Source organism: Macaca nemestrina, chromosome 5, assembly GCF_043159975.1.
Source record: "Macaca nemestrina isolate mMacNem1 chromosome 5, mMacNem.hap1, whole genome shotgun sequence".
In the NCBI taxonomy this organism is placed as follows: Eukaryota; Metazoa; Chordata; class Mammalia; order Primates; family Cercopithecidae; genus Macaca; species Macaca nemestrina.
In genome coordinates this window covers 113003031-113029220 of record NC_092129.1, presented here as the reverse complement: position 1 = coordinate 113029220, position 26190 = coordinate 113003031, and the positions used below count along the sequence as shown (strand labels likewise).

At 37.9% G+C, this 26190-nt stretch overlaps 1 protein-coding gene across 6 annotated transcripts in view; it reads left to right on the top strand.

Moving 5' to 3' along the window:
- The window catches only part of LOC105479465 (potassium voltage-gated channel subfamily Q member 5), a 566685-nt gene that overhangs the window by 466252 nt on the left and 74243 nt on the right, over positions 1-26190 (top strand). For 3 of the 6 annotated variants that reach the window (XM_011737415.3, XM_071096858.1, XM_071096857.1), the window contains 4 exons: positions 3690-3785; positions 10797-10891; positions 20609-20665; positions 24218-24438. In XM_011737415.3, coding sequence (XP_011735717.1) covers positions 3690-3785; positions 10797-10891; positions 20609-20665; positions 24218-24438 — 469 coding nt within the window. Of the gene's footprint in view, positions 1-3689; positions 3786-10796; positions 10892-15144; positions 15172-20608; positions 20666-22936; positions 22958-24217; positions 24439-26190 lie in introns of all 6 variants that reach the window. The other 3 variants (XM_011737416.3, XM_011737417.3, XM_011737418.3) reach the window with 3 other exon arrangements.

The window sequence follows — 26190 nt, the reverse complement described above, 5'->3', positions numbered from 1 at the left end:
TGAAATTTTTATATGCAAATTAAATTAATACATGTTGGAAATCTGAAAATTTTGCTTTCACTGAAAAGAACATTTCTTAACAATGCCAAGAAAAGTAACCTCTACTATGGATCTTTTACTGAAACCTCACAATATTTTCTGAGTCCTTATTTATTAAATGAAAGACTAAATGGTCCATATATACCTTTAGAAAAAAACAAAGTGGCCAGAGATTTGATTATATCCTGTGTACCTGCCAACCAATAGTGTTGTCTGACTGAAATTTAGGAAGATACATTGACATTTTGCTGAGAAAGCTAGAGGCTGCCCCTATGTAGGGTTCCTCCCACCCAGGACGCCTGAGAACCAAGAAAGAAATGAGCCTTTCTCCATCTTACCCTCAATGCAGAAGGGCTGTCCGGCACATCACAGAGTCATACAAGCCACCCTTCCAAAGCTCCACTGTAGGGTCACTTCTCTCGGTGCCCACTCCATCTCTGGGCTAATGAGCTCACAGAAGAAGCCCCAGCTCCCTTGTGTTACCCTGATAGGCAGGTCTTTCTCCTCTTTAGGGTTCTTCCTTGTTTTCTGCTAGATATTCCTGCTAAGAGTATTTTCATTGATGAAGAAATTGAGTTTTATAGAGACTGAATTCCTTGAGACATCCAGCTAGTAAATTCAGTGCAAGAACTCTGTTTGACTCAAGATATTAACCATTCAATTAAAAATATTGGCCACTGTAATCATTAACAATATTAATTAAATGTAATTATTGCATTTAATAAAATGTTAACAACAGTTTAAAAAAATAGGATATCTTGCCAGGCACAGTGGCTCATGCCTGTAATCCCAGTACTTCGGGAGGCCGAGGTGGGTGGATCACAAGGTCAGGAGATCGAGACCATCCTGGCTAACACGGTGAAACTCCGTCTCTATTAAAAAATACAAAAAATTAGCCGGCCGTGGTGGCGAGTGCCTGTAGTCACAGCTACTCGGGAGGCTGAGGCAGGAGAATGGTGTAAACCCGGGAGGCGGAGCTTGCAGTGAACAGAGATCACGCCACTGCACTCCAGCCTGGGCGACAGAGCGAGACTCCGTCTCAAAAACAAAACAAAACAAAAGCGCATTGGGTATCTTTCAGCATAGCCTATTTGCTGATTGTGGGTTACAAATTAGGTTCATTTAATCTGGAAGATAATGAAGGTTGAATATTTTAAATGTTTACCAAAACATATTTCCTCTCTAGTTGTTGTTTATGTAGCAGTTCTCAGCAAAGTGTTAAATCTTAAAACCTAAAAATTGAGTCTTGTTGTCTTAGAAAATGAATTAAAACAAAATTCAATTTCTAAGAATTTACATCTATTGGTGTCAATATTTGAAGGGATGACACATGTTCAAAGCTTAAGCCATGTTTTATGTGTGTATATACATATACAATAGACTTTATTTTCACAGACTTCTATTTAGGTGCACCACGCTGTGTACTAAGAGAGATGTGGAAAAAAATTGGAAAGGAGCCATGATGAGACAATAAGCAGACCTGGTTTAATAAATGCTATAATGTACAATCTGGCACAAGAGATATGTAGCAAACATTTGCCATTCACCAATATATATTTCCGAGCAATGCCAATGTGATTTTCAGTACATTTTTAATTGTTTGGCAGATGATAAATTTGTGCTATGTAGTGCCTGTCTTTATTTTCCAAAGGGGATTAAACTCCAAACCTCATATCCACATCATAAGTGCTCAAAATGGTAGCTAGTGCTGTTAATTCAGCATCTGCAAAATCTGGATTATGCTCCATACAAGCGAATTATACACATATATGCACATAAATGCATGTATATATAATACATGTTATAAATAGATGCTAGAAAGTTTGGTATTTCATATTCCTAACATGTCTACACTTTATGAAAAGTAGTATTAAAGGGAAAGTAAAGGAATCTTTCCTAAATGATCTTAAACAGCAGAAAAAAACTGGAAGTTACTAATGACTTAAGTTGTTCTGGATTTAGAAATGGAGGGGCATTTTTATAACCCCCAAAAGGAGGGAAACATTGTTTAAATCTATAAACCAGATCACAGAGACCAGGTTTCTATAAAGTTTAGTTTGTACAATCACAACCTGTAAGAGATAGAGATCTTAGTGTAAGACAGTCGCTGAAAAAGAGAGATGGAAAACAGAACCTATGATGTAATTTCTAATTTCATAGTACAGTCATTTGTACTAATTAATAATGGAGTAGATCATTGCTCATGAATAGCAAATAGTATTATTAGACCAATGCGTATTTTAAACATGATTGCATTACTTATTGTCTGTTTATTGTCACAGATGTACTCAGAATTGTGGAATCTCAAGATAAGAAGGAAGGTTAAAGGCTATCTAGAGCCCAAATATATCTCAGCCAAGTTGTTATTCAGCTGAGACTTAACACCTTCTAGAGATGAAAAACCCACCACCTCTCTAGGCAGCCTATAGCATCTTTGAACCATCTTTGAACTACTCTAAAAATAAAAAGAAAAGAAAAACAACCATTCCTTACCTGTGGCAAATACTGACTTAGTGCTTATAAAATGTCCATCTCTAACCTAAGGGTTAGACTGCTTGAAGTTTAATAAAAAGCTAATAATTTATAGCTAGCAAGTAAAATCCACAAACTTGAAGGCAGCAGAGTTCCCAGTCCCATGCCAATAAACTCAAGAGTTAAAGACAAAGCCCAGAGACTGAATTTAGCAAGCTCCAAAAGCCAACCCAAGGCTGAGACAAAGCATCTTGTTTTCACAAATGTTAGTAGACCAGAGCAAACTGGAAAGAGTGGGGGACATCAAAGAACCAGAATTTTGGCAGATGAAGATGATAAGCAGAAGGAAAGCAAAGTGGCCAAAAACTAATGTAAACCTAGAAGGGAATACTAATCTTACAAATCCCAAAAACGGAATAGGTGAACCAAAATAAAAAAGGCAAGGAATGGTAAAAGTGTGAATTAAAATGGGAATGTGCTTTGCAGTGATCTACGTTCTAGTCTTTACTGTACAAATGGGCAAAATAGAAGACCTTCTACTGTATATCTTCAAAACTGAGTATCCCCACCCTCCATTTTACTTTTCTTTTAGTAGGTTTAGAGTTACACCATTGTAAAGAACTACAGCTGGGATAGATTTTATACAGTCCTCTCTCCTCCATTTCATGGATAGAGAATCTAACTTTCAGAGTCTCATCAAAGTGCTACAAGTATTCCCATGTTCACAGCAGTGAGACTTGAACTCCCCCAGATTTAAAATCCAGCTCTGTCCCAAGCTGAAATTCGTGTTCTCTACATTCCATCACTGGATGAGACCATTCGCTCTAACTTAGGCAAAAAGAAATGTCACAGAGAAGGCCACACACACACACACACAAAAAAAAATATTGTGATTTTATTTATAATCATGGTGCCTATGCTATACCACAAAAGATAATAAATGACAATGCCTAATTGATTTACTAAAGAACAGAAGTTGTATCTCCTGGCAATATTGCCCAACAATTTGCTGTTGGCTGATGGTATTATAATGGAGAGAAATACTGCTTATTTTATGTTTATGGACAGGCTACATACCATTTGTCTTCTCTCAGACTCATTTTAGTGACTTTTTAATATTTGTATTATTTAACAGTGCTTTTGAAATTTTTGAGTGCCATTTTTGTATTTTGTTCCAGGGCATTCTTGGCTCAGGTTTTGCATTAAAAGTACAAGAACAACACCGCCAGAAACACTTTGAGAAAAGAAGGAACCCAGCTGCCAACCTCATTCAGGTAAATGTCAATGTAATAGGTAGATGGCAACGTCTATGTCCATAGTGCTTGATGGGTCGTTTTCCGATCTCTGTGCTTCATTGCTTGATAGAACTACTACTTTGTTCCTTTTAAAAAAAAAAAATGAAGTCAGAACTTAATGTACAGTCTTGGATTTGGACAGGTGTTTCTCCTCTCCCAAACTGAAACACATGTATTTTTAGCAAACGATCCATGTATTGTTTAGACTAAGTAACCATGTCAGCAAGGCCATGCAAAGGTTAGCAGTTGTGTTGCTCCTGGAATTATCTAATATGTCTTATGAATTACTTGATGAAACATAATTGATCATTAAGTGATGGAGCAGAACAGGGCATTACAATTACTTTCTCCAGCCAGATGTATGTTGCTGTTTTAAAGAACAACATATTTGTTTAGAATGTCAAGGTTTAATACCTTTGAAATTGCTTTTAGTGCCATCTAGGGCAGTTAGTGGAAACAGTTATCCTATTTTGAGAGCTGATGGAACTATGGAATACATCAGTGTTTGAGAATATTAAACAATAAGTATATAATTTGAAGCTAGCTCCTAATACATAGGCTGTTATTCAGCATTTCATTTTCTTTTCAGTAACTCAGGATTAGCTTCAGCACTAAAAGGAATGCTTCTCCTTTCACCATCCATATATTTTCCATCCTAGATGCAGGTTAAGAATTACAGAATATATTTTTTGTTAGATTCATAATGTAGAGTTGACATTTAGTCATGGACAAAATAATTCTACAATCTAAAGTTTCTCCCTTCCTGCTAGGGAACTGGAAGCTACCGAATTTCTAAACTGGAGGGGCTTGAAGTGGTGCTCCAAGGCCCTAGGAAACTTGCCTTAACGCTGCAGTAACAGGCACACTGTTTTTTGTTTCGTTTTGTTTTGTTTTTTGTTTGTTTTGTTTTTTTTTTTTTGAGAAGAGTCTCGCTCTGTCGCCCAGGCTGGAGTGCAGTGGCGCGATCTCAGCTCACTGCAAGCTCCTGGATTCACGCCATTCTCCTGCCTCAGCCTCCCAAGTAGCTGGAACTACAGGCGCCCGCCACCATGCTTGGCTAATGTTTTTGTATTTTTAGTAGAGACAGAGTTTCACCGTGTTAGTCAGGATGGCCTCGATCTCTTAACCTCGTGATCTGCCTGCCTCGGCCTCCCAAAGTGCTGGGATTACAGACGTGAGCCACCGCGCCCAGCCACAAGCACATTGTTTTAATTTAGATTGTACCTTTGGGTGGGTGGGTTAGTGGGAGATAACCACTGCACCCCATACCTTTAGTGTTTATCTGTGGCTGTGATACATGCAGGGCCTCCCACAGAAATGGAGCTGGGGAAAGGAGGGGGCAGTATGGCTCAGTTATATCATGAAGGAGATCTGTTCATATCTCATCATTAAATGAGGATATTAATTTTTAAATCAAGCTATTCTGCAACTGTTGACAAGAAAGTAGACCATCGGGCATGACTTCCAATGCAAATCACTGAGAATCTCTATTTTTTTACATTATTTTTTACAATTTTTTTTACATATTCTTTACAGGTTTTAAAAGGGCACTAAAGAGAAAGTGAACTCTATTTTCTTAAACAAAAAGACCCATATGAAGTTGGAGTTTAAGATCTGATGCCAAACAATAATCAGCAGAATGAAAAGAGGAGTCACACACTTTAGGACACACGCAAGATACCCCAAGGTCCAGAATTCATAGCCTTTCATCCCTTTGCACTCTTTAACTGGTTACACATGTTCCAATACTTCTAATAAGTTTTTCTCTTTACTGTTCTTATCCTTTAATTTCCCTTCACTCTAGAACAATGTTTTCCAACCTGTGAGTGCAGAAGTTATTGCATAGGTTCCTTCCATCCATCTGAGCACCAAGCTCTGTCTACATATGGAACCAATAATACATTCGACACAATAAAACCTCTTGGACTATCAGCTGTTTTGTTTTTCTTTGAGGAATTTCTCATGCACATATCAGTTGTGATGATACAAAGCTGTGCTGCTCGATACAGTCACCACTAGCTACATGTAGCTTTTTACATTTAAATTAATTAAAATTAAAAACCAAGTTTGCCAATGGTACTAGCCACTTCTCAAGTGTTCAATAGCTACAAGTGGCTATCGACTACCATACTGTACAAGAGAAATATAGAGAATAACTGTAGGAAATCTCCTGATCTAACTTATCATTATTGACTACTAGACTGTGCAAGAACAATTTCCAATTGAACTTGAAAATAAATTGCTATTTCTACAGCAAATCATTGGAGCAGAGGCATTTATATGTCTACAGTCAAAATGAGGCAAGGCCTCCCTCACAGGTAACCCTGTGGGGGAGAGGCTAATTGAACAGTTTTACTTAGAGGCCTAGAATTTTATTTTATGGAACTGGGTTATGTAATACATATTGTAATCAGTAATTGAACTTGTACAAGTGCAGGTAACAATGAAGTAAAATCATGAGTTTTTATTGTACTTAAAACTCCAACTTATATGTTGTTCTTAACAAAAATAATGCAAAATGGAAGGCTTGAAGCATTCAAGAGTACTTTTAAAATCTAATCATAGTTTCATTAATCAAAGTAGAATCTACTAATTTTAAAAGCAATTGCTCCTTCATTTAAATGCAATTAATTTATTTATTAGACATAGAAATAATAATATAATTATTAAATTTGTTCATTGTTCTTCCTTGTTATAGTCTTTAGACAGAATTCAAGGCTTTAAGCCTTGATTATATATTGTAGAAATTTATATTTCAGGATACAGTAGATTGAAAAGCAAACTTCATTTACCCATCCATTCACTTTCTTACCCAATAAACCTGACTTGGTTTACTGAACACATAAACCATCAAGCCCAAAAGCATCTCATTTATTTTAGGCCAGAGTCACTATCTTCTAAAAAGTACAACTGAGATGCCCAAATTACTTCATCATTTGGTTGGTGAGAGAACTAAATTAACCAACATTTCAGCGTTTTAGGAAAAAATTTAAAACCCCAGAAGCTTGCAGCAAATTTAGCTGTGTCAATATCTTTCCATGATTCATTTAAATTTACTTTTCATTTCAAGCTGGAGCAGTCTGGAAAAAGAAATTAGCTCTCAGTAATGTTTTGAATACCTGCCCAAATGTCACAACTTTTATTAATAATGCTTAAGACTCATGAAGTGCTTTTTAGTTTGCAGGGTGCTTCTAATACATTATGTCACTTGATCCTCAAGACAAGCCTAGGAAGAGCTAGGACTCAAATCTCTGCTGTCTGAATCTGAATCCATTGCCCCTTTCAAAAAGCAGCATTTACATCCTCATAAATGTATGAGGATGTATGGGATGCCTTGGAATTTAACACTTAAAAATTCTTCAACAGTTTCATGTTAGAGGTTTACTTCTGGAGAGATTGGACTAGTTTTTTGTGGAACCAAGATGCTTTATTAGAAACAGAAACAGGGAATTAAGTAAAAGTTTGTGAAATAAAGGCTGGTAGGGATAGATTAGAAAATGTTGCTTTGATGCCAACTGATCCAAAAGAAAAATACATAATTTGCATTGAAACTTTGGCTTCCCCCAGTAAAATGACTTAGTCTCCACCCAATTACCCTAAAACGAAGCCACTAGTCATTAAGCTCAGGCCACTTATATAGAGATTTTACATCTTTTTAGTGCTCCAGTCATAAATAAAAACAGTGCAAGGTGTGGTGACTCATACCTATAATCCCAGCATTTTGAGAGGCCAAGGTGGGAGGATCACTTGAGTTCAAGATCAGCCTGGACAATATAGTGAGACCACATTTGTTTAATAAATAAATAAGAACAGAATCAGAAAAAAAAAATCTTAGATGTGAAAAACATGAAGGCAGGAAAAAAAAAAACAGAAGGTAAGATAAAGTTGTGAAATTTTCCCTGAAAGAATAAAAAATGATTGAAAATAAAGCAAAAACGATAAGAAACATGAAGGGCCCATCCAGGCGTTCCAATATCCCACTAATAAAGATATCTCAGCTCAAGTGCATGGAAACTAAGAGGAGGATTTTATCAATGAAATACGACATTATGATTCTCCAGAACAGGAGGACGGGAGTGGCCACAGTAGAAGAACTCACCAAGTACCCAGCACTGTGAACCAAAAACTTCACACCAAGATTATCATAGTGAAATATCAGAAAACTTACAAAAAGGGGATCCTAAATGCTTTCTGAGCAGGACAGAGCCAAAGGATCAAAAATAAGGATGACATTGGATTTCTCATTAGTAACCCAAAAATTAGAAGACAATGAAACAATACTTTCAAAATTATCGAAATTATTTTCAACCTAGAACTCTATGTCTAGCCAAACCACCATCAAGTGTAAGAGCAGCACCAAGGCACTTTTAGGCATGCAAGATCTCAAAAATTAATGTACCATTTACCTTTACCCAAGAAACTTTGTAAATAGAATTTCTCTTCCAAAACAAGGGGATAAGCCAAGAGAGAAAGAGACATGGAATCAAGAAACAAGAGATTCCACACAGGAAAGAGCAAAGGGGATTTCTATGATGATAGGGAAGGGAAGTCCCAAGACAACAGCCATGCAGGCCTTGAGAACAGAATGAGAAGGAGGCTGAGAGCTCCAGGAGAAAGATCTTCAAGGAAGCGAAAGAATGGAATTCTCAGATTTCATGATGCATTTGACCAGAGGAATTTTATAGTTCTGTAGGAAAGCTCTGGACTGTATTCATAATAGGTACATCTACGCAAATCAAGAAATTAAAATAGGGCAATTATAACTCCCAAAAAAACAAAAACTTCTATAGGAAAGAAAGAGTAGCCATAGTACATCACACTGCTGAACTGGGAACAACAGTTACATTGTCATAATAATATTAAATAGTAACTTAGCTAAGAATTGTGATATTAAAATGTCTGTTTATTCTACTGTTGCTGGGTATTTGGGCATTTCCAGCTTTAGTTTATTAGAAACCAACATATAGTGCATATCTTTTAATGAACATATATAAGCATATATGTTGAAAATATACCTAGGAGTGTGTAGTTGTATAATAGTATACATAAATGTTCAGCTTTCATAGAAACTTCCAGTTTTCCCAAGTAGTTGTGTCCATTTTTAACTTTTATTCAGCATACATTTATTCAATGATATTCTCAGGAAGAGGAATATTGTTAGATCACATTTTATTCATTGTAGATTTCACAATCATGACTGATGGTTATATAGTAGGGATATGGCCCATTTAAATGAATTGGTCCGCCAGGCATGGTGGTTCATGCCTGTAATCCCAGTACTTTGGGAGGCCGAGACGGCAGATCACTTGAGGTCAGGAGTTCAAGATCAGCCTGGCCAACATGGTGAAACCCTGTCTCTACTAAAAATACAAAAATTAGCTGGGTGTGGTGGTGCGTGCCTGTAGTCCCAGCTACTCAGGAGGCTAAGGCACGAGCATCGCTTGAATCCAGAAGGCAGAGATGGTAGAGAGCCAAGATTATGCCACTGCACTCCAGCCTGGGGGACACAGGGAGACCCTATCTCAAATAAATAAATAATAAATAAATACGTTTGTCACATAAAATAGAATGTTTTGATTAATCTACTGTAATAAAAAAGTTTTCTCTGAGGAGACTGGAGTAAATACCTGGCCATCAGAGATGTTTGCAGGCTCATTACAAAGAAAGAAATTTACCAAAATCTATGTGGGAAAGTAAGGTCAGGCAGTCTCTCAAATGAGCAGTTCAGATGGAAGCTTTTCCAAAAACAGTCTTCAAGCAGTCAGCAAGTCTCCGTGGAGGGATTCTATGACCAAGAGCCAGGCAATTTGAGATACTGTCTCGACTCCACCAACCTTGTATAAACCTCCTCATTTATCTGAGCCCTTTTTTTCTCACCTACAAAACAGGAATCTTAATTCACACTTTGATTGTGAGGATCCCATAAAAATACTTTGTCTTATGTGTGCCAGGTATAATTACATGAAATGGAGAGAGTTTATGTTTTACGTCAAAGAACTATAAACATGTTCTTAGGTCATGGCATAAATCCTTAGGTGTTTTCCAGCTATACACCTAGAGTACATTTTCCCCATCTCATTTTAGTTCTGCTTCTTGTTATCACTATCTTCATTTTTAGCATTAGAAGTATTGCATAGTTCAAGAATTTCATTAACTAAATCATTAGCATACCCTGGCATTCATTAGTTAACTAGTTAGCTTACTAGTTGCATAGTGGATTTTCATTAGTCCTTTGTTTCTCCCTTATCAAATATCGATTAAAGATCAATCTCTGGAATGTATGCTCATGCTCAAGTCGCTTACCTAACTACTATCTTGGATTTTAGCATTTAGCCAGTCAATCGTCACTTTTTGTTTTGGATAATATAGTATCTTTCCCTTACCAATTCAAAAATTACATTATATTACACTTTTGGGGCCTTTTGCTTCTTGGTTTGTTGTTTTGAAAAGCAGTTCTGTCCAGGCGCAGTGGTTCATACCTGTAATCCCAGCACTTTGGGAGGCCAAGGCGGGCGGATCACTTGAGGTCAGGAATTTGAGACCAGCCTGGCCAGCATGGTGAAACTCCATCTCTACTAAAAATACAAAAAAGAAAAAAAAAAGAAATTAGCCAGGCACGGTGGTGGGCACCTGTAGTCCCAGCTACTCTAGAGGCTGAGGCACAAGAATCGCTTGAACCAGAGATTGCAATGAACTGAGATTGCACCACTGCACTCCAGCCTGGGCAACAGAGTGAGAGTCTGTCTCAAAATAAATAAATAATAAAATAAAATATAAAATAAAATAAAAGCAGTTCTGATGTAGTGCAATATGTTTAACAGTCAGCTGAAAATGCCAAAGTAGCCTTCTTTCTCCTTTGGGTATTTATCAGGGCTAAGTATGAGAGGCAAAAGATCTTAACGTGTAGTAACTTAATAATTTCTCTTTTTATTTTATTCTATCTCCTGCTCTCTTTTTTCTTTTTCATGTCCCCATCTATGCCACATGCAGTGTGTTTGGCGTAGTTACGCAGCTGATGAGAAATCTGTTTCCATTGCAACCTGGAAGCCACACTTGAAGGCCTTGCACACCTGCAGCCCTACCAAGTAGGTATCAGTGTGACAGCTGCCACTGTAGTTGAGTCTTTTCAAGTGTGTTAAACAAACCATACCCACACGCACAAAAAAAGTGTTAATGTTTGGCTTGTCTTATTCTCTGTTGCTCCTAGAGAGATTCAAACCTATTTAGTAGCAATTCTGGCACAAAACTAAATGGAATCAGTATCATTCCTCACAATCCACAGATTGGGGTTAAAGATTAAAAGAATGTAAACTTTTATAGAGATTTATTTCTACTATTTCATGCTTATTTTCTAATGTCTCATTTCATAAAACCCACCAGCATCCTAAAGGTAAGCACCACAGTTCTTGAAAAACAAGGATTATTTATTTTGCACCCATCGTCTGACCCCAAGAGATGAGTGCTTAGAGAGTAATCATCTTTGTATGTTTAAATCTCTCAAAGCCATTTCTTATCTGGATCCCCTCTGGATGGTCCTCAAGCTTTCACTTGCAGATCAAACTCATGTCAGTGACGAAAGAGAAAAATAGGAGTCCTGATAGGATTATAGTTTACAATGAGGCAATGGGATCCAGCAGATTAAAATTTGGAATTAGCATTCACAATTTTAAAGTAAGATTACTTTTCTTCACATTTCACTGGCCAAAGTAAATCACCCAGCCATGCCTAAACTCAAAGAAAATGGGGAAGTACAATTTTACCATGTGCCTAAGAAGGAGGCAAGAACCAAGGACATTATGAACAGTCCTAATGATTACCACAGAGACCTGTAATTTAAAGAAAAAAGAAAAGAAAAGAAAAAAGGCCTTAGTCTTGGAGTCTTGGAACCCTGGACTCCAGTTCAACTATCACAGAAAATGTTAAATCGTATTCACCACCTAATTAAAGAAGCCCTCATTGAAATACCAAAGTCGTAAGTCATGAGAAAGGCTTTCTGTGAGTCACTCAGCTTGATTAGCATAGTCTGTTCCTCAGGTTGTTCAAAAGTTATTAAATTCCTCATCCGACTTAGCATTTGAGAGCACTGGCTGTTTTTCTTCATAGCCCAACAAAACCTTAATCCTAGTGGCTTCATGGGATTCAGGATACCTAACTACTGTGACTCAGAAAAAAAACCACCTGTTCTTACTGATCTGGGGGGATATCAGCTGAGGAAACCTCCATGACATTCCCTGGCAGTGCCGTCTTCGCGGAGGTTTGCGATGCAGCAGAATGTGTACCATTGGGAGGCACCAGATCCATCATTAACTACATTACTTCCCTGTTCTGCCCTTGGCCTCAGTTTTTCCACCCACAAAGAGAAGGACAAGAGTTGGGCAAGATGATTTGTAAGCTCTAATGGGACATGCCTCCTGGTGGGTGGTGTCTAAAATTCTTGTCAGCACCTGGGACAGAGATAGTCATAGTAATCCAGGGATTTTAGAGAGGATGGAACCTTAGCATGGATAGAAGCATGGATGCTGTTGAATGCATGTGTGGATTAAAATCCTCTTTTCATTTAGATCTTGAAGTTTCATTGAACTTTTTATTGAGTTTAAGACCCTTTCAACATTTTGATATTAAAAAACCAAAAATAGAACATAACTCCTGTGCCACTTATTCCTTGGGAGTATGAACCAAAAACAAGAATTATATGGAAATTGTATTTCTTGTCTCCATGAAGTTTGCTAGGTAAATGTAAAAAGGGAATCTGAGTAGCAAAACCGATAGAGAATTCTCAAGTGACAGAGGAGAGTGGTCTATTATCATATGTGATTATTTGGCTTCCCACTTACTGCAGTTTTTGGATTAAAAGCCATTCTGAAGCCTGGAAAAACTGTTTAATAATGAGTCAAATTCCCCCAGTAAATCAACTATTATTTTATTCACATAAGTTCTTTCTATTCCTCTGATATTTTCCCTGTCTTAAGTGGGGGTGGAGGTGGAGGAGGATTTATGCAAACACCTGTGTTCATTATATCCCACTGTGCCTGTCAATCTTCCCCTCACTTTCCTTTTCCTGCAACCTCATGAACCATGGGGCTCAGCTCCATTGAATGAAGAACAGTTATTTGTCCAGAATGACACAGCAGTCACTGGTAAAGTTCATGGGAAACTGGATGTCCTAACATCTCTCCCTCCAGTAATGCTTCATTGCTTCAAATTGCAGAGGTTCTTAATCGTTTTTGTTGTTTTGTTAAACCAGTGAGAATATGATGGAAATTATGGGGTCTTTCCCAAGAAAGATATTCAATGCACAAGAAAATCAATACTTTGCCTACAATTTTAATGTATTAACAGAGTCCCTGAAGCCAAGTTCAAACTTTTGCTTTATAAAGCAAACTTGCTTTAATCAAGTGACAATAAATTTCAGTGACTTAGAGGGATCTTTTTACATTTAAGTGGCTTACCAAATGGAGAGTGTTGTAGTAAGAAACAGACTATGATTGCTATTTTATTTACATTGTGTATTTTCCTTTAGCATTCAGCCTAAGAACTTCTGATGGGAAAGATCATTTATTCAGTCATGTATGCGTTCAACAATTACTCATTGAGCACCTATGATGTGCAAGGCACAGTTCTAGGCACTGAGAATACAGCAGTTGGAGTAAAAAAAAAAAAAAGTTAGAATCTCTGGCCTTGGGAAGTATGTATTCAAGGGATGCTGGGATAGACAATATAAATAAATAAATAAATAAATAAATAAATAAATAAATAAATAAAGGATATGTTAGATGGCATTAAGTGCTAAGGAGAAAAGTAAAAGAAGGAATTTAGGGAGCACCAGAGGCTATAATTTCAAACAGGTGGCCAGGGAGAAGATCAATTTATCAACAATATCATCACCCTCAACAATGTTATTGTTATCATTAAAAAACACCAGCCCCGCCGGGCACGGTGGCTCAAGCCTGTAATCCCAGCACTTTGGGAGGCCGAGACGGGCGAATCACGAGGTCAGGAGATCGAGACCATCCTGGCTAACACAGTGAAACCCCGTCTCTACTAAAAAATACAAAAAACTAGCCGGGCGATGTGGTGGGCGCCTGTAGTCCCAGCTACTCGGGAGGCTGAGGCAGGAGAATGGCGTAAACCCGGGAGGCAGAGCTTGCAGTGAGCTGAGATCCGGCCACTGCACTCCAGCCTGGGCGACAGAGCGAGACTCCGTCTCAAAAAAAAAAAAAAACACCAGCCCCATGCTCTTGTTCCCCATAATTTTAGAGATGTGGTGGGATGCTTTGATTCCACTAAACAGGATGAGAGAGAGGTCTTAGAAATAGCTGTGCAGGGCAGAGATAAATAGGAGGAGGGACACTCAAACCTGCCAGGGATACAACCAGCAGTTCCTTACTCTCTCTTTTCAGGTCTGGTTTGTCTCTTACATATACTCTAGAGGTCTTAGCAGTTCTATTTCAAAGTTTTGTTTTAATAACAGAAGGGTGTATAGAAGCAAGTACTTTTCTCGATTTTCTCCTCAAAGAGAGTGAAGCCTATGCAAAGGGCAAAACACAAGTAAATATGCTATTTAGGGAATGAGTCAGATATTTTATGAGGCTATGGGGAATTATCAAGCCCCAAGAACACCTTGTAGTACCTTAAGAAGTGGGGATTTGTAGGTTAGCTAACCCAGTGCCTTTGATTTACTCATAAGAAAACCAAAACCGGCAAGCAAAGTGCCTGCCCAAAGGCACACAGCTCATTTGCAAAGAGTACAGACCCTACACCATGGTGCTTAGACCTAAATTTGCTAAAATGAGTTATTACAAATGCCACCCAACAGTATAGGCTAAAAGAGTTTTGATAAATATTCTATGTACCTTATTTAATCCAAGGAAATTTAGATTTTATACAATACAAAAAAAAAAATCTGCCTCAGCAAGTGACTGAGATACAATTCGTTAATGAATGCAGATTTAGAAACCTAAGTCTGCCAGAAGCACAGAGAACAGTTATGTTGTAACTAGCAACATTCTAAGAGCCCTTGCTAATGCTGGTTAGATCAGAACCACTTTTTCTTAGCCATGGATAGCTTTAGCTAATGAAAAGTCTATTGTTTTTGGTTCTATGTGGGCAGTCTTGACTTCGCCAAGTAAATGTTGTGCTAGCTCAGGTCTGTATCATAAAGAACATATGTTAGCAAGTTGAGTACATTTATTATAAAGAACATTGCTTTTGTGGATCTTGCATGAAAAGAGTTACTTAAGGTACTTGATTCCCCAATCTCCAATTTGGCCATTATCAAGTGCTATAAATATATTCACTGGTTTATCATCATTTCTCTTCTGCCTGCACGCACCTGAAGGAAAGAACAAGGGGAAGCATCAAGCAGGTTTGTGATTTCTCTTTTGCTACATGTTTGTTTATAAATCTGATACCTACCAGATGTTTTAAATGTGTCTCATGTGAGTAAAATCGATCAACAAATACAAGATGATTAAAAGTGACCTTTCACAAGACTGCCTGCAAAGGTTGCTCTTTTATTGATTTTCCCCCCTTAGTATCAAAGTGTCTTTCCCTAACTCACTCCCTGCTTTTTCAAAATCTGTAGGGCATAGAACATTTGGAGTGGGGGAGGAGGGAAATTGATCTTGGATTAGACCTTGCTGTCATTTTCCCAGACAGAAGTATTATCATAGTATTCAAATATGGTAATCTAGAGAATGAAGGAAATGAATTTTTTTCTGAATGTTATAAGTCCAGGCAGCAGTCTAGGATACACTCCCCTTCACTAGGGTGCTTCTTTTGGAGTGAGATATATATATATACATATAATCATTTTTTTGGTAAGATGAAACCATCTTGCTGTGACAGCTCAAGATCTCCAGCCCATTGAGTGCTGCGGTCTACTCAAGTGACTCAAAAAGAGCCCCACCCCCATCTTTTAGGAAGAAGACAGCCCTCCCAAAAATTCCCCAAATAATTTACGATCAGTTTCCCATGACTTAGATGGAATGCTTCATCAGATTGCAGCAGAGAACTAAACCTAGAGGGAATAGGAGGTGAAAGAAAAATTTCTTGATCCGTGTTAATGAGTACCAGGAAGTAACTAGATTTGAGAACAAAGCCCTGAAAAACAGAGCCAGGTGGAACCCAGCATTAATGATGTGAAGAGTGTCAGAGGCAGAACCAGCAATGAGAATCCCAGGTGCCTGGAAAGCAAGAAGAGATACATTTTTTTTCCTATCATTGTCACTTTGTTTCCGTAAAGAAATGAAGGCATCCACCTACCCAGAGTTAGTCCCTAAGTGGAAGCCAGTGTGGGCCCAGGGATTGTTCTTTTAGCTTTGTACTATTATAATAATTACATTAATCATAATATATCTATGCAATACCAAAGCCAGTTTTGAAAGTTCACTTGGTGTGTTAAGGCTCTGGACTATCCATTTTTGCATTATATTTATATGTAAAGATACACAAATCAAAACATAAATGCATTCGTCTATGATGAGAGATAGGTACAATAGGATATACAACATCAGGCACATGTTCTGGGTAGGTAACCTACCCAAGGGATGGCATTCAAGTCCCTTGTCTTATTTGGTAGCATAGAGTTAGAGCCAAGGGCATTGGATATTCCTTGGTGATATTTCCAGGAAAAAAAAGTAGTTCTTCCCCACCTAAGAAATGTTTTTGACCAAAGAGAGGTTCTAGTCACTAGATTCAGAATAGTCTTTGCCTAGACACTGGAAGAGACAAGCTGACCAATTCTAGACCTTTAGTCCATCTTCTAGATTCCATACAGAGCTCACCATCCTTCTGTTGTGACAATTTTACTTGAAAAAAGTTACACAAAATAAATCATAGCCATTTTAAGCTAGTTTATAGCTGCTTTGGTGATATTTTTAAAGCTTTCATTGTCTCAGGAGCTATCCATTTACTAATTATCTCAAAGGGTCATCTGCCCCCAAATCCAAAGGACAGAGACCATCTTTGACACAAATTCCAGAGCTTCCTGGGGGTGCAATCACCCATCTTAGTTTCATCCTCCGAAACGGAGCTGTTAACAACTAAAAGAGAAGTTTGTAAATGACATGGAGGTGCTTGAACAAGTGTAAACTCTATGGCAATTCTCAGTGAGGGTACAGTGATATTGTACTGTTTTTCAATGTTAGCATAGCAGAAAACAAAGACAAAATTAAAGTGTCACTTTTGAGCTTCTGCTCACCAGTCCAAAAACGAGCTTCCTACTCAGTTGTCACAATTCAAAAAAACTACCAACCAAATTTTCCACATTTATGATGTTCGCATATACCTACAACATTTACTGTCTGCATACAGCAGACTGAGATTGTCAAAGAAAACTCACCCATAGGTTTAAATATGTACAAAACCACTGAAGTCGGTTGATGACTTAGAGAATCACACACGGAAATTTCTTGCTTCTCTGTGGTCATTGAACATTTGGCAAAAACAACCTTGAAATAAGTCCTGTACTATTACTTAAGCTAGATTCCTTACTTCATGTCTTATATTTGATACACTTAGGTCTCTTATCTTCCAACTAGCTGTCATACCACCCTGTGTAAAGCTATGACAGAATGTGCTCAAGAAATAATTCTTGGATAGAGTGATAAAATGGCCCTGACTTCAAGTAGTTTGTGGGAAGAGATAAAACACCAACAAAAAATGGGAAGAGGGCCGGGCGCGGTGGCTCAAGCCTGTAATCCCAGCACTTTGGGAGGCCAAGACGGGCGGATCCCGAGGTCAGGAGATCGAGACCATCCTGGCTAACACAGTGAAACCCCGTCTCTACTGAAAAAAAAAATACGAGAAACTAGCCAGGCAAGGTGGCGGCACCTGTAGTGCCAGCTACTCGGGAGGTTGAGGCAGGAGAATGGCGTGAACCTGGGAGGCGGAGCTTGCAGTGAGCTGAGATCCAGCCACTGCACTCCAGCCTGGGCGACACAGCGAGACTCCGTCTCAAAAAAAAAAAAATGGGAAGAGAGGAGAAATATAAAAAGAAAAATAAAAAATTTAAAACATTGCAATAATCTGAGGAAAGTAAGTTAAAGTCCCATTTAATATTATGTAAACTTTCACCTTGTTGTGCTCCATACACAGAATTTATAATCCTGCATAATGAATGCAGAAAGGCTATTGTAATAACAATAGCAACAGTACTGTCTTAGAAAGTAACAAAGTTGTCTTTACCCAAGCAAAATATGCACAAAGTAAAATGCATATATAATGCATTTTATATGCATTGACCCCATTTCAAAGGAACTAATTGACACCATCCAACTGCAGAGTCATTTACTGCCTTTGGGACCACGGAGTTATTGATGGTGGTTCAGATAGGCAGAGTAGACAAGCTTTGGCTCAAGCAGGAGCTAACGTTTTCATCTTTTAGCTCAGAGCTTAGAATCTCCTAAGTCCTTCCTCATGGGGCTTTTCTTTGTGTTACAAACTGAGAGTAACCCAGGTGTAGATGAGTTCAACACAGCAGCCAACATCCGCCTCTGGGTGCCTGACACTCTCACCTTGACTGTAGACTGGGCCATACACGGAGAGGCTTTTCTTTCTGCAAAATTGATTAAGATGTCAAACACATTTATAGAACCCTTAGTTAACTATATTCCCGGCTTTGGAATGTTCTTGTTAAAAAGGGATTTTGTCTTTCTACACTGAGGTTAGGGTATGTTTAAACAAAATTTGCCTACGATGTCTTGGGCTAAGGAAAAATATCACATTGTTTGTGACAGATCCAAAAATTTTCTTCAGAAACACAATGGCCAGGCACAGTGGCTCACACCTATAATCCCAGCACTTTGGAAGGCCAAGGAGAGTGGATCACCTGAGGTCAGGAGTTCGAGACCAGCCTGGCCAACATGTTGTGAAACCCTGTCTCTATTTTTTAAATGCAAAAATTAGTTGGGTGTGGTACCACATGTCTATAGTCCCAGCTACTTGGGAAGCTGAGGCAGGAGAATCAATTGAACCTGGGAGGCAGAGGTTTCAGTGAGCTGAGATCACACCACTGCACTCCAGCCTGGACGACAGAGCAAGACTCCATCTCAAAAAATAAAAAATAAAAAAATAAAAAATACAAGCCATCATTCTGAAGAAGAGCTTTTTAAATATAGCTCAACTGAGCAATAGTGAAAATACTGTTTCATCAGTTCTCTTTGGTACAGTCAGGTACAAATTACTGTTAGTCTCAACTGAGCCTGCTGTTTTTTCCTCTACTCCAATCATAAAATACTTCTTTAGCATCATTTAATCACTCATTTCTTTTCCTCTGAATTCCCACTAAAACAGTACTAATCTCATATATGTGGTGGTAAATGTGTTTATTGATTTCATTCTATTAAAAAATTAGTTGGAAGAGTTATTTTTTTTAATGGGATAGGTTTTTTTTCTGTTTTGACATAAATTGTCATTTTTCAGAGAACTGAATTTACCTGTGAACCCATCTGGCCAGAATAAGCCAATATTCTCACCTTGAGGTTTTCTGTTGTTCTCCCTTCCTCCTTGACCAGATTATCAAATAGTAGTTGCTTAGTCATCACATTGATACAAGAAGGCTTTTCCTTCTATCTATCTAAGTTTTATTGCTACAAAAACAGATTATACTATCTGAGGTTTCGAGATTATCTATACATCTTGCTGCCTCTATTTACTCTGTCTTCTTAATCAACAATGGTTGGCTATATGCCTGCTTGATACTTAAGCTTCCTTAATGGCAATTTTAAAAGCATTACTAGAACCCTTTCAGATTTCTTAGACAGTAAACAAAAGTTGCTTTACCAGGTACCTGTGAGACTGTTGTAAAGATGCGTGTCTTAAACATTAAGGCACAAATGATATTTTTGTATTACATTACACTCTTGTGCTGTGAGCCACTGAGTGCTTTTCCTGAACCACTCTTGTGTGGTTGGCTTTTGGGGGCGGGTTCTGAGGCTGTATGTGGCTCTTGGAGAGAACTCTAGAACCCTGGTGGAAGACTGTGTGCTCTTATATTTCTTCTGCGTTTATTTTCCATTATTTCAATTTTCTTTCTTCTGTGTGCAATGAATGATCTGCATGTGTTGTTAAACTAAACTCAGTAAGACTAGACTTTGTTTTTTTCCCAACATAGTCAACTTGTATCATTATTGGCAAAATGTTCCATTGTTTCAAAAACAATCTTTCCAAAATGGTCTCTCCTTCTGTTCACATTTATTGATAGAGGAAATGGATTTAGTCTTCTAACAACACATCATAGGACTTAAAATAAGAAACGTACTTTTCTTTCTTTCTTACAAACCAGCAATCTAGAATCTTTTCTTCTGTTTTGTTGAACATATATTCTATCTGACAATTGGTTACCTATATCAACTATAAATGCAGATGTTTCACACAAACCAAGAACTTACATTTTTAAATTTCAACAATTAATGTTATGAATTTATTGATTTCTGTAAATATTTATTCTTTGAAGTTCTAAAATATGTTATTACTCAATCATGTATACTATGTTTTATTGATATTTATTACAGGGGTAGCTATATCCTAAAGAATGTATTCTTACATGCTAACACAGAGACTATCATCATTTGTATGTAATGCCTAGTTCAAATCCAATTTATCAACCTAGCTGTTAAGATCACTGGATATCTTTCAAGCAGCACAATTAAACCACATAGTACTCTCTGCTTAGTCTGTGTACTTTTATATTAAAAACAATAAAGCCAAATGGCTTTGTTTTTATAAAAGAAAGAATCCCTAAGCACTTTCCTATTCGTGAAATGCTTAGTAATGTGCTGCTCTATTTCCCTCACTCCTAGTAAGTTCTGTAGTAATAAGCAGAAGCTCTTCAGAATGTACACCTCACGGAAGCAGAGGTACCCAGCATCCGGGCTATTGACATGAGATTTGAGAATGCCAACTAACCTCAGGTGCATGACCAGGTTACACCGCCACCCCACCTGAGCCCTGTTCAGAGACTCACTCGTTCTAGGGACTTCTTGAATGAGGTTTTCAACCCGCTTGCCTGTTGCCTGCTTTGATACTCTCCACCGCTGGGACAAATAGTCGGCGTCCCGCGTAGAACTGGCAGTCAGCCCTTTGGCGCCTCCTTGTGGTTGGACAACTGCTGAGCTGCTGCACGCACTGAATTGTTACGGCTCAGTTGCCATATTGTGCCTGAGGCGAGAATTTGTAGAATGCTTATCCCATGAAGGGCTAAAACCCTAATTAAGTATAACAATAACTACAGCCTTCTAAGTCCCAGAAGATTACTGTGGGGTTATGATGATGCCACACAGTTCCCTGGCAGGGAACAGCCGGTAGTAGACTGCATGCTAGGCCATTTGAATAACCTGTACATCTGATTCCCAGAGACGGGAGAATTCTCTATTGCAGGGTGACAGTGCAGGCTCTGCTGAGCATGGTCCTCAACTGTAAATGTGGGACTGTACACTAAGAGAGATGCTCCAATCAGTGACCACAGCAATTTTTTGTTACTTTCTGCAAAACAAGATCTCTTTGTTAGTCTCCTGGAGATAATCCTTGGCATTCTTCCTAAAAGTACTGTTACATAAATCTTCTTCAAAATCATATTCATAGATGTCACCCAAAAAAACAGGAAAATAATGAAAACTTCAGTGTACTAGTGAAGAGTCTATATTTTTAATCAATTCAATGTGTGTTTTCAGTAACAGTCACCTAATCAGCTTAATACTCATGTAATCAAGACGCTCTGTTGATTTTCAAAGGGAAACAAAGTAGAAAAATAATAAAGTGAGCTTTTTGTAGGAGGACACAAGAACCGATCTTTGCCTTGGAAAAGAAAATTTTGCCTGGTTAAAAAGTTCTTGATTAGAATCTTATTCTTAACTTTCACATAATTATGTCAAAAGAGAAAGTGAAAACATTACATTTTTTCTAATTTAGCATGTAATATGCCGAGTTTATTTTTAAATAATCCTCGGAAATCTTTAAAATAATAGACATTAGCAAATATCCATGTAGTTGAGAAGAACAAAAGGGAAATGTTACTTAGAATTTATTTTTATCAACTTTAAATGTTTTAAATGGTACTAAGATTTAGAGAATATTATTCCCACTTTCCAATTTATTCATAAGGTAATGTCAAAATGTTTCATAGAGGCAATTTTTTAAAATATTTTTATAAGAATGATTTTTAAAATATGTTTATTATAAATAAACCATGGTGGATTTAACGCTAATACTTTCATTTTGGATGTTTTTACTTTTTTAATAATTGAATTTTTTTAATTTTTCATATTAAATGTTTTTATGATGTCTTATCCATTTCTTTATTTAGTTGGCATAGAAAAGAGATATATCTTGAAAGTCTGAGAAAATAATTTTTCTCAAAAGCCAACCTTTTATGGTAATTAGCATCTGTTAGTTCCAGAAAAGGTAATAGATAAAATCGAATACAGTGAGGACCAGTTGTAATGATACCTATGTCAACTTGAGCTATTCATTAATCTAAATTAAGGTGCAGAAGTGAGCATATGCTTCCTGAACTAGATCATTGTAAATTTAAATTATGGAACAGATGTGTTGAAACTAAAAAGAGATTTGAAACTTTTACAATTTAAAAAAAAAAAAAGCTTGAGAAAAGTAGACATTTTTGGGCACTATCCCTTTGACAGATTTGTTGAAATAATTGAAGGCTTTGGGATGACATGGAAAACCTAGCCTGAGAATGAAAAGATGCGGTTTTATGATGTTATTGTTGCTCTTGTTTAATGTAATCTATCATTTAATCACACATGTGTCAAGTACAGATAAACCCTTCCACTGTTGGGATTGTCGTAAAGAACTCTTGAACCCACCTAACCTCATCACCAGACTGCCCCGCCTGTTCTTTGCATGTGCCTTCAGCAAGTCATGCTGGACTTAGCTGTGTCTGCATTTCAGAGGGGAGCTGTCAGTTGCATGGTCAACTTGTTTATTGTTTCCAGAACTCCCTGACCACCAGATCATGATTTGATTTGTTTTCATGTAAACACACATAAAACGTGGTGCCCTTTTAGAATATCGTTTGTTAAGCAACTAGGCATGGAAAAATAAATGTTACTGTTTCTTGTTAGCTACAAAACACATATCCACTAAACACATTTGCTGTTGGCATGCTGCAGTTGGGGACAGTGGACATTGCGGTAAGTGGAAAAAACAAGGCCTCCACTTCGTCTCAAATAAGCCTTATCCATGAGAACGCTGCTTTCATACCCCACAAAGGCCGCGGCATGACTCAGAGTAGCTGCTCTGAGAGACTTCCCTCAGACCCGTTGCCCATGATTTCTTCAGGCCCTGAAGAGTCCTGGGCCTCTCACACTGATGACAGTATCACCTTCTAATGAATGGCATAATTACACTACAAAGGAAACAAGAAAAAAAAAAAAAACGAGAATGGGTACACAAAGCTTCTTACAGTTCATTTGATTTCCATAAGAATCCCTCAGCTGTGTTGCTATGTTTATCTCCATGTTAGAGATGAGGACCCTAGCCCCCATGTCTCTAATCCCAACCTGCCCTTCCTAGCACATCACAGCATATCTCTTGATTAGGAATGTGTGAAGATGCACTTTGGATTTTATGATTGTTGTTAATGCTTCTTTTATCAGCCCACAACAATTCAATCTTAGCCAGCATCAGAGAACTGAATGCCTGAACAAATATAATTTACCAGTAGCTGCCACAGCAAATCAATAACCTGTTAACTAGCAGGAAATTGTGTTAGTGAACATAACATCTCATTCTGTTCATCAGTCATCACATTCATTATATGTTGGGGCTGTTCTATCTTGTGTGGTTTTCATCTCACAAGAATGAATGTAAGCATAAAAGAAATCTAATGTTAAGTGTTATATGTTTAATATTATGTATGTGGTGCTACCAACGGCTATGAGATTGCATGAATTTATGGATATCATAATCTTGCCTGGAATATAAAATGCATGCCAAATGTAAGTATATATGTAACTGTCATCCCTGTTTACCTGTAGAAATGTCTAGAAATTACAAAGAGATATGCTCCCAAATAAAATATAATTTTTTTAATCTCAGAAGTTGAGGTTAAAGCTAAAATTACCCAACTGTTTTTCAAGTGAATTCCAAAACAGTTCTTGGTTATCTACAGTGTAATTGTGTACAAACTGCTGTATGACCTCAGTCCTTTCTACAATGAATCCAAAAAGGATGTATGTACCTGTAGAATGAGATTGATCTCAAATGAATGCAAATATAGAGATTAGATAAAGCTCAAATCTTAAATAAGGGAAATATAATTGCTATGCTCCTACATGCTGAAAACATCGTCTATTGAAATATATGACCACATGAGCTTCATCAAATTATTTACCCAAGCAAAGTGGTAGAAATTGCTTAAAATGGAATAATCATGCCTCTGTTCTCCACAGTCAGAAGCTGAGTTTTAAGGAGCGAGTGCGCATGGCTAGCCCCAGGGGCCAGAGCATTAAGAGCCGACAAGCCTCAGTAGGTGACAGGAGGTCCCCAAGCACCGACATCACAGCTGAGGGCAGCCCCACCAAAGTGCAGAAGAGCTGGAGCTTCAACGACCGAACTCGCTTCCGGCCCTCTCTGCGCCTCAAAAGTTCTCAGCCAAAACCAGTGATAGATGGTAAGCCCTGTTTTTCTGTAACCATTTTTAATTCGATAGTGAGTGAGATTATGAAGTAATTAATTCCCCATAGTGCCACTTGAAGATAGAAGAAAACAACCCCAGGGAAAGAATTGTTTGTTTGTTTTATTGGAAATTTATTCGTTGCCTTGGGCAAATGTACAGAACATAAGTTTACTTTTGGAAACCACTTTGGCAGCTAAATTTACATTTCAAAGAAGCCGACAAAATGTTGTTAATTCTTCACTTGTATCTACAAATGTATTTATCAGACAAGGGCCACATTAAGATCAATGGGACTGTCATTCTGATGTATATGTGACGTCTGGCCAGCAAAGTTCCAAGACCCAGGAACCACCAGGTGCTCTGTGAATACATTGAAACACAATGAGAAGGGTGATCACTTCTGGTCAACAATGAAGGTGCTCTTTCCCTCTCTCACACACTCCATCTACCAGCAAATCAGACCACTGCTTATCTTCCTTAGAGAGGCTCCTGCTGAAAGTTATTTCAAAGTCTTCCAATGATAAGTAAAATTCAAGTTCTTCTCCCAAGAGGAGTTAACCTATTTTATTTATCATATTATGTAGCAGACATTCACTTGCCAACACATTTTATTGAGTGCCACATAATTTTCATGTTTATAAAATAAAATATTTTATTTTTCATTTAAGATAAGCTTGGCTTTCCTTTTAACTAGGCCCCCTGGGATCTCTTATACTGGGCAAGGAACCAAAATCAAATACCATCTCCCATTAATGCATAAAAACTGCAAAGGCTATCAGTCCTTCTGTTCTCTTTCCCTAAAATAACGTGTATTTTCCCAGGCCCTGAAAGCTCGAGGAATAAAATTAACAACCAGGGGTCATAATCACAATGATCTCAGGCTCCCTGCAGTGAAATCCCTGGAACCTCATTCCACGGGTCCCTCTCAGCTTACTCAGAGGTCCTCAGGGATATCTCTTCCACGCTCAAGTGAGCAACACAAGCCCCCACTTCACGCTTCACTCCACACCCTTGTGGGTCCCATGCTCTTCAGGGCGACCCCTAGTGGCTGCACTGACGTGGCTCCTCCTGGCAGAGCTTGCAGGTCCCACATGGGCTCAGGACGGCTGATCCTGCGGTGCTTCCTCGCAGCCTGTCCTGTGCTAAGGCAGGAAAAACCTCGGCCACCAACACGGGACACTCCTCCATCGAGCCACTTGCAGGATCTGAGTCACTTGTGGCACAGCTTTTCAGTGTCCTCTAGTTTCCTCACTCCCCTCCTAGGATTTTGGCTGAAAGTCCTTGAGCAGCTGAGTCAAGAGTTACCAGTGACAGGGCTTTATGTTGCACTCAAAATAGACTTGCTGAATATAAATGGCTACATCCTTTCTGGAGGGCAATTTGGCAAAATATCTTAAAAGTCTTTACATATGTCTAAGTCTAGACACATCCCACCTACCAATTCTATTTCTAGGATATAATAGATACAATGAAACAATATCAGACATTGGAAATGATGCCCTAAATTAGAAATTATTGACACAGAAAGATAACAAAAAATAAATCATTCCATTTATATATATTATATAAATTCATATATCTATAGAAAAAAGTATGGAAAGATTTACAAGAATGTATGAACAGTTAGTTACCTTTGAGTGGTGAGATCACAGTTATATTTTGTTTCTTCATTTTTTTAATCTGTATTTCCTAATTTTTCTACAATGAACAAGTAAAGCTCTTGTAATAAGAAAGCAATAGAGAATT